Source organism: Harpia harpyja, chromosome 18, assembly GCF_026419915.1.
Source record: "Harpia harpyja isolate bHarHar1 chromosome 18, bHarHar1 primary haplotype, whole genome shotgun sequence".
Lineage (NCBI taxonomy): Eukaryota > Metazoa > Chordata > Aves > Accipitriformes > Accipitridae > Harpia > Harpia harpyja.
This window is the reverse complement of record NC_068957.1, coordinates 5,116,228-5,139,442: the sequence shown is the minus strand read 5'-3', so window position 1 is coordinate 5,139,442 and position 23,215 is coordinate 5,116,228. Positions and strand designations below refer to the sequence as shown.

The 23,215-nt window shown below is 36.3% G+C and overlaps 1 protein-coding gene across 8 annotated transcripts in view; it reads left to right on the top strand.

Moving 5' to 3' along the window:
* Positions 1 to 23,215, top strand: part of LOC128153885 (phosphatidylinositol-binding clathrin assembly protein-like) — a 33,855-nt gene that overhangs the window by 5,660 nt on the left and 4,980 nt on the right. For 3 of the 8 annotated variants that reach the window (XM_052813771.1, XM_052813770.1, XM_052813776.1), the window contains exons 2-21: positions 2,479 to 2,621; positions 5,455 to 5,530; positions 6,389 to 6,491; positions 6,684 to 6,777; positions 6,880 to 6,991; positions 8,096 to 8,202; positions 8,821 to 8,862; positions 13,197 to 13,282; positions 14,373 to 14,496; positions 16,370 to 16,506; positions 16,829 to 16,932; positions 17,830 to 17,976; positions 18,440 to 18,499; positions 18,597 to 18,707; positions 19,601 to 19,717; positions 19,839 to 19,869; positions 20,352 to 20,472; positions 22,430 to 22,453; positions 22,610 to 22,666; positions 23,003 to 23,110. In XM_052813771.1, coding sequence (XP_052669731.1) covers positions 2,479 to 2,621; positions 5,455 to 5,530; positions 6,389 to 6,491; positions 6,684 to 6,777; positions 6,880 to 6,991; positions 8,096 to 8,202; positions 8,821 to 8,862; positions 13,197 to 13,282; positions 14,373 to 14,496; positions 16,370 to 16,506; positions 16,829 to 16,932; positions 17,830 to 17,976; positions 18,440 to 18,499; positions 18,597 to 18,707; positions 19,601 to 19,717; positions 19,839 to 19,869; positions 20,352 to 20,472; positions 22,430 to 22,453; positions 22,610 to 22,666; positions 23,003 to 23,110 — 1,904 coding nt within the window. Of the gene's footprint in view, positions 1 to 2,478; positions 2,622 to 2,720; positions 2,824 to 5,454; positions 5,531 to 6,388; positions 6,492 to 6,683; positions 6,778 to 6,879; positions 6,992 to 8,095; positions 8,203 to 8,820; positions 8,863 to 13,196; positions 13,283 to 14,372; positions 14,497 to 16,369; positions 16,507 to 16,828; positions 16,933 to 17,829; positions 17,977 to 18,439; positions 18,500 to 18,596; positions 18,708 to 19,600; positions 19,718 to 19,838; positions 19,870 to 20,351; positions 20,473 to 22,429; positions 22,454 to 22,609; positions 22,667 to 23,002; positions 23,111 to 23,215 lie in introns of those variants that run through there. The other 5 variants (XM_052813774.1, XM_052813773.1, XM_052813772.1 and 2 more) reach the window with 5 other exon arrangements.

The window sequence follows — 23,215 nt, the reverse complement described above, 5'->3', positions numbered from 1 at the left end:
AGGGATCTCCCAGGTGTTCAGCATCTACTGGAACATCTGCTGGTAGACCTTAGCTTGAGGGAAGGTGACAAGATTGAAATCTCTGTGGAGAGTGCTGGCAAAATAGGAATGAAATTAGCTTGGCTAATTTGACTTGAGAGCAGAAAGCTTTTTGTTTTTAACCTGGGTCTTCCCTCCCAGTTTGCATCTATTATTTAATAAGCACTGTTAATACTGTAAATCTTAAGCAAAAAATTTGACTTGCTTAGTGGTTGTGTGAAGGAAAAGGACTTTGTGCAGAAATAATATTTTTGATAAGCTATCTGTGTGGTCTTTGACCTCAGCAGATCAATGGAATTTCTTTAACTGTTACCTAGTAGTAATATTATAGATACTGCTCTGTGTAGAGTTTGTGGGGGTTTTGTTGGTTGGTTTTTTGTGTGGTTGGTTTTTATAAACTGAGAATACCACTTGTAACAGTTCTGTAACATTTCTGTGCTGTTTACAGATGCTTCAGTTACATGAAAAATACCGAGCAAGATCTAACAGCAGTGTCTTTATAGACTGTTTGAATTTAGGAAGACTTATTTGCCTTACTGTGTATTGAGAGAATTACTTAGAAATGTCATAAGAAAGTTCTCATTCAGTAGATGAGGCTGTTGAATTAAAATTCAAGTTTTCTCTATGTATAAATTCTGGAATTGGGAGTTGCCTCGTTATATGGGGCAATAATTGTCTGTGGACTGTTTGGACTTCTAGAAATTTAAAAGTACTTCTTAATTTGAGACAGCACCTGATGATGATACAGCTGTGAGTGATGAGCAGCATCTATCAAATGACTTGGTTTTTGAGAATCTTCACATTTGTAAATATTGAAATATTTTAATACTATTCAACAATAAGGTTTTGATGTATAGCTTGCTTAAAACTTTTCAGGACTCTTCTTTTTGTGCAGTTATTTCAGTGGTTTTGTGTGTTACTAATAAGGATGAAAGTTTTCATCCCAACTTGCAGGTTTTGTACATATTTAGAAACCTTTGACATCAAAATGAAATTAGTAACTTACTAGAATTTGCATTTTATAGCTTTCTACCTTGACAAGATACTATCTGAAACTCTTTACTCCGTTAAAATTACTCTGGTTAATAAATTATTCTAAACAGTGATCCTTAATCAAAGGACTCTATGTTCTTAATAAACAGATCTTTAATTAAGATACATCTGTAATATATTCTGTGCACTAGAACAGATATAAAGTCTAAGTGCAATATTTCTATGAAGTATTTTGTCCTGAACTATCAATGTGTGATCTCTAAGTTCATGTTTAAATTGCTTATGATATCGTAGTCTGTCCTCTACGTACTGCTCATAAAACAAATAAGTTGGCCATTTCAGTGGTGCCAACACCTCAGCATTCAGTTGTTGCCCAGCTTCCCAAGCACCCACCCTTCTTCAAGTACTTACACAGACAAACCACATAAACAGCAATGCTGCTCTGCAACCAACAGGCTACTCACAGACTTCGCTTAAATAAGAGGCCACAAAGGAAGCTTTTCAAACTAGATGTTTGTTTTACTGGCCTTGCCCAGTCCTTAAGGTGTACTTTGATCGTGCCTGAGCCAAATTTAGCTCAGAGAGAATAAATGTCTAATGTACATGTCTTGAGGGGTTTAGAATAGCCCTGGATTCAGTTCTTTGCTCTTTTCTCAGCAAGTGCCTTCACTAGCGTTTTCAGGCAGGCTTTTTTCCCATGTATCTGCTGGAGCCTGTTATGGTTTTTTACCAATACTCAGGCAGAGGCTTGAAGCTCTCTGTCTGTGACCTCCCAAGTTAATGTTCTACTACTGAGTTTATAATCCATCTTGGACACAAAGAGCTTTTTTTATACAAAAGCCTGAGACCTGCCACGATCCACCACAAATACTCAGTAGGTTGGTGATTAGGTTATTTTAGCTAAGCTGAAAGGGAGTAGATGCAAATTCTTGCTCTTACTTCTTATAGAAAAGAGGCTTATTACAGGTTTGTAGCATCTCATTTGCTGTCATGTGTGTCAGTACTGAGGCTTAGGTAGAAGTTGCAGCGTACTTGCTGCCTGTTGATCTTGTGAGGTATAGATGTCTCGGCTTTTCCTTGCTTCTCTGATTTTTCATGGATTTGGTTAGGCTGAGTGGCTTCAGGCATCGAGCATCCAGAAGGTCTATGCTGGCTTTTGGACAATAATTTGGGCATAGAGTTTCTATTGGAGCAGGTTATTTATTGATGAGGTATTGGGACTCCATAAAATTATTGAAATGCCTGTGAAGTTCATACTTGGAGTCTTTCAGGAAAATGCAGTGAATTTGAGCAAAGAATGTAAAATTGCTCAGTTCTTTCTTAAACAAAGAACTGAAGTTAATGCTTCCAGTATGAATTCTCAATGTAAAAACACAAAATAACACGATGATCCTCTTTGAGCATACAACTCGTTGTAATGCTTTGATTTTTTTTTCTTTAATTTAGATCTAATACAGTGCACAAATGAAATGAATGTGAATATTCCGCAGTTGGCAGACACACTCTTTGAGAGAACTGCAAACAGTAGCTGGGTTGTAGTGTTCAAAGCTCTAATTACAACACACCACCTCATGATGTATGGAAACGAGGTAAGACACGATTAGTTCTGTTAAAGCCTCCTTGACAGTATTTTAAGTAATTGTCGTAATCTATGAAGCATTAGATATGTACTTCAGTTTCTCAGTCTTTGTTTTTCCTCTGCTGATGGCTGTAAAGTACTTCTCCAGAGAAGAAAATATTCCTTCATTATTTCAGTACCGAAATATATCAGTGTTTGCAATTTACCTGCAGGTATCTGGGTTGGGCTGTGAGGGAATAATGAGTGAGCTTTCTAGAATGAAGACTTGAAAAACTTCTGATGAGCTTTACTTCATTAGGGTATTGCTTATAAGTAAGAGCACAGCAAAAGTCTTGTTAGAACTCCATAAATGTGTAGCCAATGTATTAACAAATAAGAATACTTACTAAAGGGGGGAGGAATATGGTTACTAGAATATTTGATCTTGCAAATCATCATCTAATGGGCTAAATCTTCATATGTTGTTGCCATTAACATTCCTCTGAAACAGGTTTCTACTGCACTTAGTTCACTTAAATTATTTCATCACTGTTTATGAAAAGCTTCCCAGACAGTAACATGGCATTAGAAATGTAGCCTCTCTTACACAGTCCTTCTGTTAAAAGCTAAACTTTGTCTTGGTCAGGTGACAGTTTAGTCCTGAACTTGTGTGTAATCATTCTCCTAATAAGTGACTGTTGGCTACTGGTAATATTGAAATGATTCTTGAAGGTACTGCTTCCAGCCATTAAACTGCTCCGAAAACTAAGTGTTGCCTCCTCTCTCCAAAGCTCTGTGACCTTAATTGAAATGACCTGTAAAACATAGTGTGCTCTTTGTTAACACTTCCCCAAGTTATTTATGTGCTTAAATTGTAGTTTCAACAGATAATAGGCTGAAATTAGAGGATAATACAAAGTAAAATTCACTGCTTGGTATTGACTACTTATTCCAAGTATAAAGCTAAACTGAATGCTGTAAATCAGTTTGTATATTTTATTCTCTCCTCTTCCAATACAGTTGATATCTACATACTGAAACTTGAAAGGGGGAAAAAAAAAAGCAGACAACTGAACCATAGAAAAAAAAAAAAATCAAAACTTAGAGTTGCGCGCTATCAGTCAGTATCTGTTTGCCCATAGAGTGTTTTGTAGTGGCAGAAGAGTTTAATTTTAATGTCTATACCAAAAACTGTTCCTCAGCTTTGAATGGGTGCATTTGAAACTTGAAAAAGGGTTCCTTTATACTTGCCGAGATAATGTGGGTGGTACACTAGTTCTGTAATTTCAGGTGGAACATGAGTGTACCCCTTCTAATACATTAAAAGAGGCCTATTTCTTAAAGAGATAAATTATCAGAAGTTGGACTTCTATTTTAAGTACAAGTAAATATAGCAGAAGGTCAAAATATTGTCAGAGCAGTGACTGTCTTGCAGTTTCTTCTGCGTGACTACCTGTTTCTTGTAATGAAGCTTTGGGTGAAACAGGTTAAAACTCCTCTCACCTGTGCATTGTGCAATGCAAGACCCCTGACATCTGGAGAGTGAGCGTTAGCCTTAGACCTTTTAAATCGAGATTCAGAACAGTAGCTAATTTTGAAATGTGTATAGACACCTTTTGGATATCACTGTTCTGTTCCTGATCATGTTCCAACTGTATTTCTTCTTCCGTATCTCTTTGAATGCAGTACTAAGATGTACAAAGACCAGATAAACCGACTGGAAAACAGAATAAGAAGTTAAAACAGTGCCAGAACTATTGGTAGGCAAGCTGTGTGTTGTAGACTTGTGTGAACTCTGTAGCTATAGGCTGAGAACACATATGCAGTTACTGATGAGGTGGTACATGACAAGTTGGGGAATCATTTGTGCCCCTTGGAAGGTGAAAGTACTGCTTTCAGTTTAAATAGTACTTGTGAGAAGAATTTTCTTGTTGCTGTGCTAAGCCCTCATTACAATTCCCAAAGAGCAGGTGATGTACTGAGCCTGACTGAAAAAATGCTAGGTTTTTTGGAGTGCGATAGTGCGAGCCTGGCAGACAGGTGGATTTCCACCGTAAAGGGTGAAGGGACAGGCCCTGTGTGCAATGGCAGCAGAGGGATTCAGATCAAAGATGTTGCAAGTTCCTTAAGCCGTACTGATCATAATCCTCTTTTATGGACTAAAACACATACAAAGAAGCAAGAAAGTCAAGAAGTCTTAATTGTAGGAAATCTGCGTGGAACAGTGGCAGAGAAACTTTTAAAACTACCTTGCTATCAGGATGTGTTTGTCTCTTACTCTTGCGTTATTTATGGAGCCAGCTATTATTTGTCAAAATGTAAATGTGGTTTACTCAGATCACTGCGTTATTTTATGTATAAAAAAAAATATATATATATAGTATAGGTAATTATAACCCCAGTGCAGCTGCTCACCCCAGTTCCAGAAGCATTATTGTTACTGATTACTTTAACTTTGTAACAAAGTCTGTCTCCCCCTTCTACAGCAGCAGTAGAGCTATGTAAACCTTGGGAGCTTGGATAATGCGAGTGGTATTTTTGGTTTGTGTTTTCCAGCTTGTCTGTTCTAAACTAAAAAGTCAACCTAAGCAGCTTCCTCTAAGATTATTAGTCTTTTAATCATGGGCAGTGGTGTCTCTTGATATAATTTAAATTGATATTTTTGCCAAATAGGGTTTTGGATTTCAGAGGCTTTGCCAATCAGTAGTTTCAAGTTTTCCTTAAAATTTTTCCCTTTTAACTAATTTCTATTGTTCATAGAGTTTACTAGAAACAGTTACAAGGTAAGTGTAGTTTTCTCGTAATATGCTTAAATGTTTTGACTCCCAGAACAATGATATTCTTAACTTTTTCTTCACCAACAGCGCTTTATCCAGTATCTTGCATCCCGAAACACTTTGTTCAATTTAAATAACTACCTGGACAAAAGTGCCATGCAGGGTAAGGATCTTTCACTGAAGGAGATAACTCTACTGCTTTTTTGCTTTGTGATAGTGCCTGTGTCAGGGCACTCTAGGAGACAAATGACATTTGAATGAAATGGTATTATGATTTGTATTGTATGAGACACCAAAGAATGTCCAACCAAGAACATAGACACAAGGAAAGTAAGGTTCTTGGTTACCTAGCTGAGTGCTAGAAATTTGTCTGTAATGTATGTATCATGTGCATACACAGCTGTAAATTTTAAAAAGTGAACTCTTAACGCTGACTAGAATAAACCTGATGAATATTAGCACAATCATCTATTTTTGCCATTGCGTTTTAGTGTCTCAGGAGTAAATGTTTACTGTTGAGGTGCATGGAATGGTAACTAGGATGTGCTGTATAAATAGTGAGAACTCCTTCAAATCTCTGAGAAGTCTTTTAATTACTTGCCAATGGTAGAAAACATTTTTGGGTCTTTATGTGGGTTTTGAGGCATTGCAGATAAGTTACCAAAGTCTTCAGCATTTTACTAGGAATACATTTTTAGTCAAATTTCGAAGAACATCTTAAGAGCTGCTTGGTTCTTCCCTAATATTTCATGCTTGGTTCTTGCTTAATATTTTAATGTGTTTAGGTGTTTATTCTCTTAATTGCCATGAATGCTTTCCTAATCTTAGCAAGTTGGGAAGAAACTGTAACATTACATCTCAAGGTGAAAAATAGTGAATCTCAAGACTCTGGAAAGTGCCTATGAAGGGCTTTTTATGCAATTTGATGTAAAATGGGCTAGTGGGAGAATAGTTCTTGGAAAGAACTTAAAAGAAACTGTACCCCTTCAAAATGTCTCACTTATAAATGCTTAACTTTTAGGCTATGATATGTCTACCTTCATTAGGCGATATAGCAGATACTTGAATGAAAAAGCACTTTCATATAGACTTGTAGCAGTTGACTTCACCAAAATGAAAAGAGGGTAAGACTGTTACTGCTTCTTTTGTTTGGTCTTTCATATTGGGGGGGGGGGTGGGTGGGAAATACCAGTTGTTCCTGAGTTTATCATAGGTTGGTGTTCCTTTGGGCCCTTTGAACAATATAGTGTTGTTGAAACAGCATAATATGCTGAGGTCTCTTGGTAACTTGTAAACGTGTGTATTTTACTCTGTAGGATAGATGGAGTGATGAGAACCATGAATGCTGAAAAGCTTCTGAAAACCCTCCCAATCATACAGAACCAGCTTGATGCACTCCTTGATTTTGATGTGAGTACTTTAAGCTCAGCGTTAGGTAACGCTCTCATTTTGAAGTGAAAGTTTCATTATTTTATTAAATACTAATTTACTTTCTTATTGCTTTCTACACAGGCAAATCCAAATGAACTAACAAATGGTGTTATAAATGCTGCCTTTATGCTCCTCTTTAAAGATTCCATTAGACTTTTTGCAGCATACAATGAAGGGATTATTAACCTTTTAGGTATGTGAGAATCTTTTTAGCCTTTGAACTTTTGTGAAAGAGTTCGTTCGTTCTTTCTTTCTTTCTTTCTATGTGAGAACTAGAGAATATAGACAATTTCTGACTGCAATTTCCTAATGAATTGTCTCTGCTCCATTACCATTAAATTAAGCTTGTCTTAGTTTCAGTGGCAACTAGCATAGGCTTAAACATACGCTTCTACCTTGAAGAATACATCTTAAAGTAGAAATTGAGCTGAGAGGGTGACTGGTGAGGCTAAAACAAAGATACCCTAAATGTGCAGTGGATAACCTTTGGCAATTGGACTGTAAACGTATTAGTAAGATAGATACCTGGTATTTTGAGTATTTAGTATAGTCACGGTATGACTGACTTCTGGTTTCCCATACTTTCTTTATAGTTTGACTATTCAGTTTTACCTGGTACCTGACATGAGCCTAGTAGATGACATGTAGCGTTTTTTGTTCAAGAGTGATGAGCTCTTAGCAAAGCCTTATAATGAATATTCAAGCAAATTTCTGAATGAAAACAACTGGTCGGTTTCTGTTAATCCATTAGTTTTTACTCGGTGAAATATCTGTAAGTATATAGGGCAAAACCATAAAAAGTGAAGGATGTGGTTGACACTCCTTTTGGTAGGTCAGTTCAGTATATGTACCACTTCAGTAGCCATTCTGTTGTCTTTTGGATGTTGAGCCCATTTACAAACATCAAAGTGTATTGATACAGGGTCTAAAAATGTAAATATATACCAGGAGTATTTTCAAATGGTAAAATAATTTGCCTCATTGCCAGCTAATAAGCTGACCTCTTGAAAATATTTCCCTAAATACCTAGTTTAACAATTGCAGTGATTCCCATCCATGCTTAATAAAGCTTTGCATTATATTCTAATGTACTGAAATAGAAAAATCAATGTTTTTCTATTGACTGCCTTATTACAAAAGGTGTCAGGTATTCATGTAAACTTTAAAATCTGAATAGCGTTGAGTTACTCCTGTCTGTTCTCTCCCTGAATCTTGTCTCGAATTAACTTTTATAATACTGTGTCAGCTTTCTGCTGGGGAGACTGTTACCTTACAAGAGTTTTATTTGCATCCTCAGAAAGATATTTTGATATGAAGAAGAACCAGTGCAAAGAAGGCTTGGATATTTACAAAAAATTTCTAGCCAGAATGACCAAATTGTCAGAATTCCTCAAAGTAGCAGAGGTAAATAAATTACATCTATGGAGAGGATATAATTTAGCTGTCTGTACTGGTACAGTAGTCTGTATTCGTAATAACTTCAGAAACAGATTAATGTTTGCTTAACTTTGCTATACAAGGAAGTATTCTACAGATTAGGTATTTTAAGGGTTGTATACACTTATTAACAGGAACTGAGATTCTTGAGTATCCTTTTTATTAGCCAGACAACATAGTAAACTTTCTGAAATGTTGCTACAAATTTCATGAATGGTCCAAAATGTATTAACTGAATGTTACAGTGTATATACAGTGCTCTCCTTTACTGTAACTGCTTAAAATGGAGAAGTGGTTCCAGTAAGCAATGTGGGTGTTTCTAATGCTCCCTGTAAGCTTTTCTGCATGAAAAAGTTAGGCTGGATGAAAAGTTGGGTTTGCTTTGTGGTGCAACTTAATGCGCTTGTGATTTCTAAGGTGTGTTCCTAGTGAAACTCATACCAGTTCAGAAAGTTATGAATATCACTTTTTAATATGTTGGTTTCTATGTAGCATTCAGACACTACTGTTTTTTATTTTCATTGCCACTACATGTAGTAATGTACTTTTTTTCTTTTTTTTCTTTTTTTTTTTTTGTAAATCTAGCAAGTTGGAATTGATCAGGGTGACATTCCAGATCTTACTCAGGTCAGTGTACATATCATATTGATTAACCCAATTATTTTATTCTTTGCATTTTTAAAGGTTGGTGTGTATCCTAGTAATCCTTCATCTCAAATTTATTCTCTTCTGTGTATTTATATATGGGAAATATGTATGGTGACTTTTGCCATGCATTAACTGCACTCAGTACTCGCACTTTGCAGCTCTTAATAAGATTTTTTTGATTAAAGCAATAAAATTCACAGAAAATATTTTTCAGGAAATTCTGGGTTTTATCACAGAAGATTCACTGGCATGTAAGCCACAAGCATCTTGCCATGCCTTGAGGAAAACCTTCCATTTCACTGTAACTTAATGTCTTTCAACACACTTAAAGATTACAGCTAGCTGGTTCAGTCAAGAATTTTTTTCTTTCCCCTGAGGTCTGAATAGGTTTGATGTTTCTATATCAGCACTTAATGCTGGCTTCAATATTACTCAGTAGTATGAGGGACATGCGCAATACAGGTTGTGTGCTGGAACATTTAGTCTAAAAGGTGGAATGCAGGGGAACACCTTCTAGTGAGGATAAATTGAGGGGCAGAAAGGAGGTGAGAAAGATGGTTTGACCTGGTGAACAGGAAACACTGATAGTGCACAGAAGGTCACAAAGTTATTCTGTGAAAGTTCTTTCAGTTCATAGGGACATTGTATTTCTAACCTAGGACCCACCTAATGGGACAGAGGTATTTGTTATTCTTTCTGTAGTGCAGAGTAACCTGATGGGTAGAATAAATGGCAATCTGTCAGGGGATTCGGGCAATAAACGGGAGTGCCTTAGAGGTCTAGAGTACTCAAAGTGTTTAGAGTCAGTGTGAAACAGTTAATCTAATGTGTAAGTATTGAACAGTCACATCTAATCCTACACTACCTTTATGAAATTAAATTTCATGGGTAAATCATGTAAAAATATACCTACTATGAAGATTTGCCAAAACTTCATCAGTGTCTTTTTAATACGGAAATAAACCTAATCCACAAAGTTCCCTTGTCAGTGTTGTTCATTACTGCCTACATGTTTCAAAGCATAAATCTCTAATACTTGCTCCTAGCAATTAATATTAACCCCTTCAATAACTTCTAGTGCTTTGTGGTAGGAAAGAAATTTAACTGTAACCAGCAGGGTAAGAGCAAATAATTGAGTGAAAACAGTAGTTTGATGTTTTCTGTTGATGTTTGATACTAGCATCTTACTCTGTCTTTTGATGAGTACTGCAATATTCAGCTGGTCTGTATTATGCTAATCAAATTATACTCAAGTCTGAAGTTATACTTCACTGGGTTTGCATGCACTTGTCCAGTTAATTGGGTCATTATAAGGTTCTTGAAAGCAGAGGCTTTTTATTTACTGAGAATAGGGAATTTAACTTCCTTTTACTGCTTTTTATCTGAAACTTTCAGTGAGCAAACCCCTTTTATATCTACTGTTATCACAAAATAGCTGAGCTATTAGAAAAAAAATGTTGTTTTAAGTGCACTTAGACATGAAAGGCAGTTCTCTGAACTGTGGTGGTAGATGTCAGCATCCTGTGTATTTTGGCAATTTCAGTGCCACTGTTAAGCATTCTACTTCCATAGTAAATTTCATGGCATTGAATAATTGTACATCAATTTTGTGCCACATTAAAAGAATTTGCTAAAATTTCTTAATACTAGACTTTCACAGAAATTTAATTTTCAGTGTGCTTGTGTTTCTGCAATAAGTTCTTACAGGATCATGTCTTTTGTTTCTATTCTGGTCTACCATATTTAATTTTTTTTCCATAAACTTTGTTATGTTGCTGGTGTATATTGTGTTCTAGGATGTGCATATTTCAGAGTTTCCTTAAGCTGTTCCTTAAAAAAACAATGGTTTTCTCTTTAGAGGTTTATTATTACTGGTGCTGTATAACCGTTTTTCTTCCTTGACTCTACTGTTCACACTGCTGCTGCCTTTGCCAGTGCCTATAAAGAAAATATTTTCCTTAGTAGGTGCCCTGTTTCACAACGATGTTGCTTACTTTCTGTTTATAGCTGTTTACTGTATTTCATGAATGCAACTGGGTCATTTTTCTCTGTATGGATGTTAGTCTGTCAAATGTCTTTACATGGGGGGAGGGAAGTTGAGTCACGAAATACAGCTGTTTTCAAGTCACAATGTCTGTATTAGCCCAGGCATCTTTTCTGACATAAAACTACTAAGATCTGTTCACTCAAAATTTTCATTTCTGTTCTGTTGGATGTCTGCAGCAATGACGAAGTTCAGAGAAGTTACTGGTTTGTTGGTTTTAGGTTTTATGATTGAGGGGGTTGTTCTCTAGAGGGTTTTAGAAACAATAAGTATAGAATATGTTTTTCCATACAGATAAGTTTTAGAGTGTCCTTGGAAAAAAAATGAAGACTAGGAAAAACTTTCTGGAATTAGACTATAGTCTCCTGCTATTAAGATTATCTCTCTACCTGTGTCATGCAATACCTTTTGTGAACTATTGTTCCTCCTGAAAGGTAGAAGTATGGGGGTTTTTGGTTTGGTTTTTTTTGTCCCTGATACCTTCCTGGAAAGGTATTTCAAAATGTTCCCCCTTGGGGTTTAGCTGTCAAGTTTGAACACTGAATTTATTCGTGGCCAGTTGTTGGGATAACTACACTGTCTTAGCTTACCTAGCTCTCTTTATAGAAAGAAGTATCAACTCAGGCCTTAACTTTAAGCCAAGCAGTTTTATAGGATTATTCTAATTGTTTTTCTTTGCATCTCTTGTAGCTTGAATTGGCCTTCATTGAATGTGGGAGCTAGAATTGTGCTCAGTATTTCAGAGGGGAACTTGCCAAAACCTTGTGTGATTAATATTTTTCCTCTTTCCAGGAAATACTTTAGTCTAGCTTTTGGTACAGAAGGGCTAGCAAGGGCAAGTTTGTTTTTTTTCTTCTGAACAATGCCTGTCATATCTGTTCTACCTACAGAAAGTTGGCAAGTGTTAAGAAAGGCTTAATGTCTCTAACTCTGCCAGATGAGGAGGACTGAGCTGGCAAGTAGATGAAAAATTTGGAGGTCTATTCCCTTCATCTGAATCTGCAGTAGGGTTTATTTCACTGATTTTATGGAGTATGGACTGTGTAGTTAAAAGCCAAGAGAGCAATGTGGCTAAAATAGCAAGGCAGTGAACTCTTCTGAAAGTGCCAGCCTAATAATTTTGCGTGCTGGAGGTTGTTTTTATAGGGTGATTTGGAGAAATCTTACTTCTTACTAAGACTGTGTAATCAAGATGAGTTCAAATTTATTCAGAGCTTTGAAGCTGTTTCCTTTGGTATGGAATAAATATTTCTGTAGTGGGTACAAGTATATGGCAGAAAGAAGGCAGGTTATGATTGGCACTTCTTTCTTGTTTTCTGTAGGAACCAAAGCAGCTCTGGTGTGCCTTAGTCTGTATATTTTAAACTTGCTCTTTTGTTACCTATCAGTTAAAATCTTTGTATAGGGTACTGAATAATGTCATGGTTGTGCTCTCAAAAGTCTTGGTAAGTTTATGAGTATTGGTCACCTAAAATTCATTTAGGTGTCTAGTCAAGTCTTGGCTGAGGTGTCTAGTGCCTTCCTGCTGAATTTAAGTGGCAAGAAGCCTGGTTTTTGGAATCTTCTTAATTGCTTTAAAAAACAGCTTAATGCTTAAAAACTTTTCATGGGTAACACTTTTCGTGGGAGGGGAATCTACCAGAAAATGACTTGATTTGAAGTGATGTTGCTGTTTTCTAGTGTTTTAGGCTACCAGAGGCTTTGGAGTAGTTGAGTTGGTTTATTGTGTAGTCATGTTGAATACCCACTCAGTCTGCAATAGTATTGTTGGGATCAGATTGAATTTGATTGCTTTTTTTATCAAACCTAACATTCTGCTGAAGTCAGGTGTTTCTAATGCAAGCCTTTGACTGTAAATTTTTGAATGGAAAGTGATTGGCTTTTTGCTGTTACGGGGGGAAAGGGGATCAAAAATGCAAAGGCTTCATTTTGGTACTTCTGCGAGTTTAAGGGAGTACTGTTTAATCAGCTGTGATTATTGGATTAATCTTAACACAGCAAATACTGTTGCCAAAAACAAGAATGCAACTTGCATATACAGAAGCAGACCTGCTCTGGGGGAATCCTTACTTCGTGTCTCTGTGGTGCCACTCCTTTTAAAGAACCACAACTGGGTAGATAGAATTCAAGCTTGCAGGATGGCAACAAAACCCAAAACAATTATTGATGTGTGGGTTTTGTTTGTTGTTAGTGGATGAGGAAACTAATCTGTGTACTAAACAATGGTGTGTTGTCTAGAAGCACTGTTTTATAAATACTTCAACTTTAGGCACCCAGCAGCTTGCTTGAAGCACTGGAACAGCATTTGGCTTCTGTGGAGGGAAAGAAAACAAAAGAAGTCTCCGCTGCCAGCAGGTGAGCGCTCAATGAATTACAACGATGCCTATACTTAGGATATGTATAGTAAGAATTTTCAGGATTTAGTCATTTGGTGTTCTCCTTGAATTTTATTAACTTCCAAATATATCTTCGTAGAAGTATAAATGAAGCATCTAGTGAGCAGTAGTAGTGTGATAGCTTAGTCACATTTGAAATCTAGTTATGTCTGCCTGTGTCTCTTCTTATTATGCTGTAATAAACCGCTGAGCTGAGACCTTGTATATTACTCTTTTTAGCTTTTACTCATTTGAAGTCCTTTGCTTATAAGACTTCTAAGGTATTTGGGTTTTGAGGCTCTTTTTACCCAAGATAGGAAAGTATTTATCTTTATTGTCAATTATCTACCTCTCAGACTGTGAATTTATCATAACCTGCTTATAAAAGTTCTTCAGTCCCTTCTCAGAACAGCCAAATTAGCTTAGATGCTTTGTGCTGACAGGGATTGTGTTATTCTTTGTCAAGTACAGTATCAATATGTATGAACAGTACTTTTGACTGAAGAGTGAGAGATTTCTTTTGGCATAGGCATTCTCCCACAGAAACCTGGTAAATATTGATAAATGTGTTAGTGTAAGCTACATTCATGAGTTGCTGTCTTGCTCCTCAGAATTTTTTTTTTTTTTCTTTTTCAAATATCTGAGGGTTCACTACCACAGTATTCTGCTAAAAAGGATACCATGTAGGGAATTACTTCTGTGCTTTGTTTACTGTTGTATGTATAATATGTACAAACAAGCTTTCTGTGCCTCTGTTGCTTGAATGGAATAGAATTCCAGTCTGGTATATATGACCTTAAAGAAAAAAGACAACTGATATGTTTTGCACTTTCTAGTTTCTGCCTGCTGAAACTTGAGGGAGTAATCCTGTGTATTCATGCCACTTCTTCACCAAACTCCCTTATTATTGGGGTGTCTGCTTTTCTGTACCAGAGAGTAAGGGAAGAAAAGACTGGAGTGGAAGGGGAATGACACACAACTAGATAAGGCATTTGATGATTAAACTGTTAAGTGATGTATACCTGACTGTTTTTCTTAATAAAACTGTTTTTAATTATTTCTGGTTTTAGAGCTAGCGCCCTATCCAGTGCTGTTTCCACACTTGCCAATACAGGAATGTCATTTAGCAGGATGGATGAGAAAGAGAAGCAGCAGGCATTGGAGGAGGAGCAAGCTAGACTGCAGGCACTTAAGGTACTTTACTTTTACAAGTTTGTGTTCTGAGATTTTTTTTTTTTTTAAATGGATACAGGTGAAAACCAAGATTTGGCTTAAAATAGTGTATGGTGGGGGAATGCTAATCTTGAGAGGCCAAGGCATGATTCTGTAGGATGCAGGTGTGGTGGCTGCCAATATGTGGTTGACCTTTCTACCAGAAGTATGATTTCAACAGTAGACAGCTGATATAAATAATTTATTTCCTTCCTTACAAGAGATTATTTATCTCAAATTCACAAAATGATTATACAACAGTTAGGTTACATCTCAGCAGCTGAACATACAGCATTGCTATTGTAAGACTGATTATTGGTAGGAGGGAATTATTTTTCCCCATGATGTATGGAATATGGCTTTAGTGTGATTCTTCAGTCATGCTGCTCATAATGAGAATATATGCTATAGTTCTGCCCATGTTTAACTGCTCTTATTTGTAAGTCTATAATTTAGTTTGAAAAACTGTTTGAAATCATACTTATTTAGGTATAACTTATGGACTTTAACTAATAACACTTTTGAAAGAAAATCAGTGTGTTCTGTCTTGGTTCCTTAATGCGCTTTCCTTTGCTCATTGGTACTTGTTGAGTAGTCCTCTTAGTAACATCCCTCTCTTCAGGTCTGAATCCTGGTCCTTCAGGTTCTTTTAATCCATTTATAATGCTTTCCTGAGAACATACACAGTATAAAATCTCAAACGAGGCAAGATGCTTCTCTTACTGAAAGCTAAATCTGTAGTTCTGTCATGTCCCAGACATATGCAAGTGGGGCAGTTAGGAATTTTTCTTGTGTTGGTGTAACATCTCTAGACACACCTAAACGATGAAGCAACTCTGCTCGTGTCATCTGGAGGCCACATTATGAGACCCTTAAAACTATTTGGGGTGTGAAAGTAAACTTTGACAGTCATTCAGAGTTGAATTTCATCTCTGGAGTTATAAGGGTCTGTTGAAGATTCTCCACTTTTCCTGACTTGGTGGAACGCATATATTTCAAATCAATGTGAAGCAGGTTTTTTGCTATTAAACAGCACTCTTACTGTGCCTTGCTGCTTGCTGCCAGACTGCTTCACTTGAATCTCAGCAAGTGTTGTGATATTGTGGTTTTTTGGTTGGGGTTGGTTTTTTTGTTTTCAGGAGTTGCATCAGATGTCTCCCCTCTTCACTGTCCTGCTTCTACTGTAATAGGACTTGTAGCTGCTGTAACAGAATACTTACATTGGTTGATACAAATTTTCATTTGGGGGGCAGGGAAGCTTGCAAGCTCACTCAATGTTTTACTTGAGGAATTTAAGCAGTGTAAAACACACACCTGTGCATTGACCTGTGCTGTATAAATGCAGTGGGCATATCTAGAAGTAACAAGGGTTGTAAACCTGAAATTAACAATGTAAAATAGATTTTTATTTTGCTAGTTTGAGCAACATAACATGGCTATTACTAGGATGCACATTGTTGGTCTCACTTCTGAACATCTGAATTGAACTATGAAGTGATCCTAACAATAGAGAGAGATGGGCCTTTCTGAACAAAGGTCCATCGTCGTGTTTCTCTGAGTGACTATGAAGGGAGCCTAGAACGTGTAGCTTGACTAGAAGTGTTTTACTTCTAGGCAGTTATAGATAGTTTAAAAAAATAATTATTTAAAACCTTAAGACCCACCTTGATTTTTAAAGGCTTTGCTAAAACATACTCTTATGTCTAATTTCAATCATCTGTTTTCAGGACTTTACAGAAGAATAAATGTTTTATTTAAGACCATAATTCAAATTTCTTCTTGGAAAAGGTCTTCAGGACTGAATGGTTAATAAATCACAAAAACTAAAATGCAAACTGTATACCTCATTTTTCAGGAACAGCGATTAAGAGAGATTTCTGTAGTACCAAATTCTACTTCCACATCAGCATCCCCAAGCACCTTATCAGGAAAAAGTGTGAATACCACTGTAGCTGTTGACCTCTTTGCAGTACCAGCACCGACAACAAATAGGTGAGAGATACTTTGCTTTCTGAAGCAAGCACAAATTATTTCATTGGCCTGTAGCTCCACAATCAACTGCAAAGCACTGATCCTAGTTAATTCTGAAGTACTTTTCAAGAATAACCTTTTGCTGATGCTTTCCTGGTGTATTCACAGGAATTTTGGTATCAGTCAGTAAGAAGTGCTTAATTACTAGTTTTGGTTTTTACCACTGTTATTGATGGGCTGCTAGTGAACAAGAGAAAGTGAGACTGGTATGAGTGTTCATATAACAGAAGAATATAATGCCTATTATATATCTTCATGTTTCTCTCTCTCTTTTCTTATTCAGCATGCCCAACCTTTCTAGTGATCTTTTTGATCTTCAGCCTGCATTTGTTCCAACTGTGCAGAGCACTCCAGCTATATCAACATCTGCAAGCAGTGCTTGGGGAGGTGAGCTGATACAATGACTTGACTGTCTAAATGATGGATGAATTCTTAGAATACAAGAATAAAATACAGATTCATGCTTAACTGAATCTACATCTTAAACCTTAATTACTTTGCATCCAAACATTTCTATCCTTGACAGAATATAAAATAAGTCATCTGAAAGCTCTGGCAAACTGTTACAGAAAAGTTACTTTTTTTTTAACGCATAGCAGTAGTGTCAATGTGCAGTAGATGGAATGAAGAACCTATTCAATAAAGGGGACAGGTAGAAGAAATGTAACTAAAAATCAAAGTTTAAAAATGCTTGGGAAATATAAACTAAGCAAATGTAACTCAAAAGATATGCTGGACGAGTATTTCCATTCCATTAAGTGATATTAAATATACTTTTCATTTAAAAGGTGTTGGTGACTTCAAAGTTCTTATAACAAACCTGTAGTTCCCAGTTTCTTGGGCACAGCATTCTCTGTACCTTCACCCATCCCTCCAAAGAATAATCAGGATAGATGTCAAATGTCTTAAATGCTGAAATAAGGCAACGTTAACACCATTGTAAGTGTTGGTATTTTAATAGGTGGAATTGATACCCTTATGTGCTATTTAAACAGTAGATTCATGAAGCTAAAAATGTAGTATCTAACTTTTTAAATTGATAAATGTTCTGTCATTCTCCCCCTCCCACCCAATGGCAATACTAGAATTATTTTCCCTAAACAAAGAGAGCTGTTAGGATTTTTATCTGAAGCTAAGAATTTGTATCTTTAATGGGCTGATCACTAGGTGGAGTATTTACAGTTTTACTTTGTCTAGAGATTCTCATATTCAGTCATTTCAGTCTGTTTTTTCTTTTCCATTATTTGTACTCTGTATTCTTTCCTTCACTTCTGCATCTGAAAGGTCCTTTCTCGTCCTCAAATGGTTGTGTTGGTTCTCCACCTCATCTGGACATCTTTGACATGAAGCCAGTTGAAGAAGCTGTAAAATCTACCACCCCTTTCATCAATTCTACTTTTTCCTCCAAACAAACGGTGGAACTGTTTAGTGGTAAAAAACCAAACAAAAAACCCCCATGTAATTTGTTTGCAACTGGAGATAATAATGCTAATAAACTGGGCCGTGTAATCTTTTTGTGGTTTGGACCAATCTTCACTTTTTAATAAAAAGTGAAAATGGAGCATTAATTCCAGATGTAGTAAATGATATGTTTCCTTAAAGTTTTATTTCTACAGTTGAAATAACTCATTATTTTGTTCAGTTTGCCCAACCTAGACATCCTAAGTCTTGCAATGTTGCTGGAATTTTTGCTGATTTCGTTCAAACTGCAACCTCCTTTCTCTTTTGTAATGGGGAATGCAGGAGTTACTTGAGCTTTTCAAATTTGTTAAATAAGAAAAAATCCTTTTTTATTACTTAAAGTTCTTAATTTTTAACGGCAGACTTAATTTTGGGATCCCCTCTTCCTTTTCTCTTTTAAACTGATCTTATTTTCTTCTCTCTTTTTACGAAGATGACTTTAGTGGTCATAAACCTACATATGCTTCTGTGTATCATCCTCTGACTGTTGATGGTAATTTGATTATTTTTTTTTTAAACTTTCTGGTTTCACTGTAATGAGTGGTATTATTCCACAGGTGTATTTGATTACTGTAAACTTTTTTTTTCAGGTTTTCCTCTTCATTCAGGTCCTCCAAGTACCACCTCTTCAACAATTAATGTGGACTTTGATGCTGTTTTTGGAGGAAAAACTACAGCACCAGAGTACAGGACTACAAGTGGTAAAAACTAGCTTATGACTAATTTACACCCTACAGGCAACAGTTGCTTAACAATTTAGCATAATTGCTATTGCCTTATAAAATTTAATAACTTAATACATTTGCAAGCCGATTATAGGGCTGATAAGATAACTATAATTGAACTGATTGCCTGTTATTTACTTTAAAATTAGCTTTGACTGATTTTATATACTGTGTAATAACGGTTTCCTCTCTTTTTGGGGGAATGAACTTTCAACATGGCCCACTGGATATCTCTTAATGGGTAAGCTTATATTAATCTGTTTTCAGTGCTTATGACTTCAGTGTTTTCCCTTGATACATGCTAATGAGTTCCCTCTAACTTCACTGAGAGGTGTTTACTTACAAAAATGCAAAACTAGTTATGTGTATGTGTTGCTTGAAGGATAGCTGAGTTACCATCTTTCTCTTGGTTAGTGCTGTTTTGCTATATATTCAGAGTCCTTATGAACATGTAGCAAAAGAACTCTTGCATGCATTCACCATAGCAGCAGTATCACGAAATTACTGCTACATTGTATTACAAGAAGGCTTTGAAACTGTATTTAACAACCTTCTTTCTTCTTCAGTTTTAGGGAAGATTCATCTTAATTTAAAAATACTATCAGTTACTGCTGAAGTAAAATTAAAGATTCTACTAGATCAGTAGCTACAATATAGTATTCCATAAAAAAAATAAGAGGTTAAACTATGCTTCTGTCCAAGCCTTAAACACTTCCAGCACATTGAACCTCCATATATAAGTACTCAAACTGCTTAATGTTCTATAAAGAAAATACTGCCCTGTCTTATGGATGTCTTTTATTAAATGCAATGTAACTGTTTTGTTAACAGTTGCTTTTATGTTCTTTGTTTAGCTTTTAACTTTCTAGATGATGTATTGCAACCCACAGTACCACCACAAAGTCAAAGAGCCACTTTAGCCCACCAGCAAAGCGGAAAAATTTTGGCAAATGACCTCGATTCTTCACTTGCTAATCTAGTGGGAAGTAAGTGTGAAGCTTTTAAATTTAACCTTCTCATTTCTTATTGAAAACAAAATAAGCTTTTCTCCCCCGCCCCCCCAAAATTAAAAATTCTTAAGGATTTGTCTGTTTCTCTTCCCCCCAGACCTTGGCTTTGGAGGAACTCCATCCAAAAAGTAAGTGCATATATGTACTTATAGTATTCTGACATGACTATTTGGTAGTCTCTGGCACAGTTTATGAGCTTTAACATGGCAAGAGTCTCAACTCTTGAAAGTAATCTGGTACCAAGAACAGCATTGAAACAGTGAGTTTGTGGTCAGTCACCATGACTGTAGTTAGTTTTGCAGTTGCTGTATTTTTATTTAAGTATTTTTATGAAGCACGTTAAAAGATCTTGCAGTTACATAAAACTCCAGTTAATCATTATGCTGTACAGTGCACTAATGATAGTTTACTTTTAACACAAAACAGAGTACCCAGACTTTCTACTTACTGGAACAGAGATATATAAGTAGTTACTGAAATCCCGAGTGTTTCTTCCACCCATAGATTTCAGCTGTGTACGTGTATTAAGGCACTTTTTGATTTTCCATTATGTTGTTGTTACTCTAGCTGTTGACTGTCTGCAAAAACTAATATCACAGTTTCATTTTAGATCAGATATGCAGTGGACCCAGCCTACAGAGAAAAAACTTACTGGAGGAACAAACTGGCAAGCAAAAACAAGCACATCGACCACATGGAACCCTACTACCTTACCCACTATTCCACATATGGTAATTTCTGTACTATTGAAATCAGGCTTCATTCTAGCAAATGCTACTTCCCTGCTGCAATTAACTTAAAAAGAATAGCAAAGGCTGTTTAGGACAAGACTGGGGGCAGGGGGGAATGCTTGTAGGATCTCTTCTCAGACTGAAGGAGGTAGAGATTTTAGTGTGCTTTACTTCCCCTCACTGTAAAACTTGTCCATTAAAGACTTAAATAATCAGCCTTTCACTTGAGACATATCTCAGTTCATAAGTTTTTTGAGTTGAAACAAATTACCCCAAACGAGAAAATTTCTGATGTGCGTGTTTGAGATGCTCCCATCCCCCTTCCCCCTCCTACACCCCCCCCCACCTTTAAGAATCCAAAGAATGTGTTTCAAGGGCAAAACTGCTGTTCCTTCCAGGTTTTATTTCCTTTCCAGCTCATTTTTCAGTTTTATCACATGAAATGCTGCTGTAACCACTGCAAGGCACCTTAATTATCAGGTCAAGCAGCACTTTGGACTTCTGATAGTGCTCAACAGCAACTTCATATTTTTAACGTAGTACAAAATACTAAGTGGAAGTTTTATAGTTATTTAAATGAAGAATTTTCATTTCTTGGAGGGATATTTGTAGGCAGCTGACTTTTCCTATGCTTTTAAAAGAGACTTTTCAAGTATCTTCTATTTATATATATTCATACAAATACAAACCACTTCTGAAATATAGCTGCCTTAGAGGGAGGTAGAATGTTCATCTTTGTCATATGTACAACTAGGGTACTTGCCACATTTGCTATGAATTTTGGACTGCTGTCTGACTTTATTTTCCAATAAGAATAACTTTGCCTGTAATGCCTGTTTTCCTCATCTTACATGAGTATGCTCATTCAAAATTATCAAAGTTGAATAGAATATTAAATCCAATATTGGACTCAAACGGAACTCAAAAATTCACATGGGAGGATGTCTCAGTTGTATAGCACTTATGTGAGACTTCTGAGACCATAAAATCTTTTTATCCCCTTCTTGGTGCTCTAGAACATGTTAGAATGCTGATGCGTTTTTATTTTTGAAAGATAGAGGGCACCTTAGTACACAATGATCACTGTGGATTTGGGTTGTGTGCTTTTATTTCATATGTTCATGTTTAATACTTTCTGGTCTAAGCACTTGAGTGCTTTATGCCATGTATCTGCTCATTCATTTGCTTGGAATTCCAACAACTAATGATGCAAAGAACTAGCTCAGGTATGAACGTTTTTAAAATCAGTGCCCCGGTATTGGAAAGGTTTAACTGTCCTGGCTTGGTCTGTGGCATTCAGAGTACTAACCCTCCAATTCATGCGTAGCCTGCATATTCTTTCATTGTGAAGTATTCTAACTAGCACTCCATTTTTTATAAGTTAGCACTACTTAAAAATGCATGGCAATATGAAATGCATGCATCACTGTGCCTGTGAACATAACCTGATAAGAGTTATTACCGGCTTAAGGTGCTCTTCATTTCTCTTTTCGTATTGTGATATGTTGCAGACATAAGAAATTAGTATGTGAGCAACGTTTACTTGACTAAACATCTATTGCTATTTATTTCTTAAGCTGAATGGTCACTGGCTTCCTTGGTTTTTTTCTATGCTTTTCTCACACATAATGGGAGGAAGAAGGGATATTGCATGCCATGTCCTCTAAAAGCTTCTCACACAAATGTTTGGTTAGATTTAGTAAAATTTCTGGTTTTGCTGTAAGTCTTACTAGTGATAGCTTTCTAGGCGGGGAGCCTATCCAGGTTAACAGGCATACTTTCTGATGTTACTGTCCCTGCACTTTTTTTTTTCCTCCTGCTTTAATTGTTTTAATAAATGAGTTGAGCATAGTTACAGACAGTTATGGTACTGGACTTGAATCCATCCCTTGGTTAGAATTTGCAGTTTGAATACCTATTAAATAATCTTCTGTCCTTACTCCTTTTGCTGTGCCAGAATGGAGTACACTATCCTGGATATGTAAGTCAATTTCTTGTAAATATGTTGGTTATCTGAAATATTGAAAAATGTGTATTTTTCAGTTTTTTGTGTGTGTGTATATATATATATATATATATATATAAAACTAGTATGCATGAGCTTATCTAGAATACATTAAAATTTTCTTGATTGAAGGTACCTGCTCCTATCACATACCCATTGACCACACCTCAAGTGCCTGTATATGGAATGGTAAGTGATGTGATTGTCTTGTATTCCTGAAAAACCTAGTTGCCTCCTCCAGTGGGTTTCATGGCAGGCATTATTATGCTGAAATCATCCTGCAACTTATATGTATTGTTTCATAACGTGAATAGTGTGTGAAATCTGATAGCTTTTACACACTGTGCATTGGAAGAGATGACTCTAAATTTCATACAGCAAGTTTTTTAAAACTTTTGACTTTACTACATGTGCGTGTGTCAATATGCTTATTTTCTACTATACTTACAATATGAAAAGATGTATCTTCTAGTACTAGTTTGAATTTTATATACCTGTTTTGTGGGGGTTTTGTTTTCCTAACAGGTACCTCCTCAGGTTGGAGCTGCTCCTTTGATGGCACCCCAGTCAATGATGTATACGCAGCCTGGTCTAAGGCCAACAAATCCATTTGCACCTGTTTCTGAAACTCAGGTGAACTGTTTTCTTTAATCTTGAGGTCACATTGAAACTTAGTCTTGATAAAAGCAACCAAATGCTTCATGAAGGTCTACTAATGTATTTCTGCATTTGAAAGTG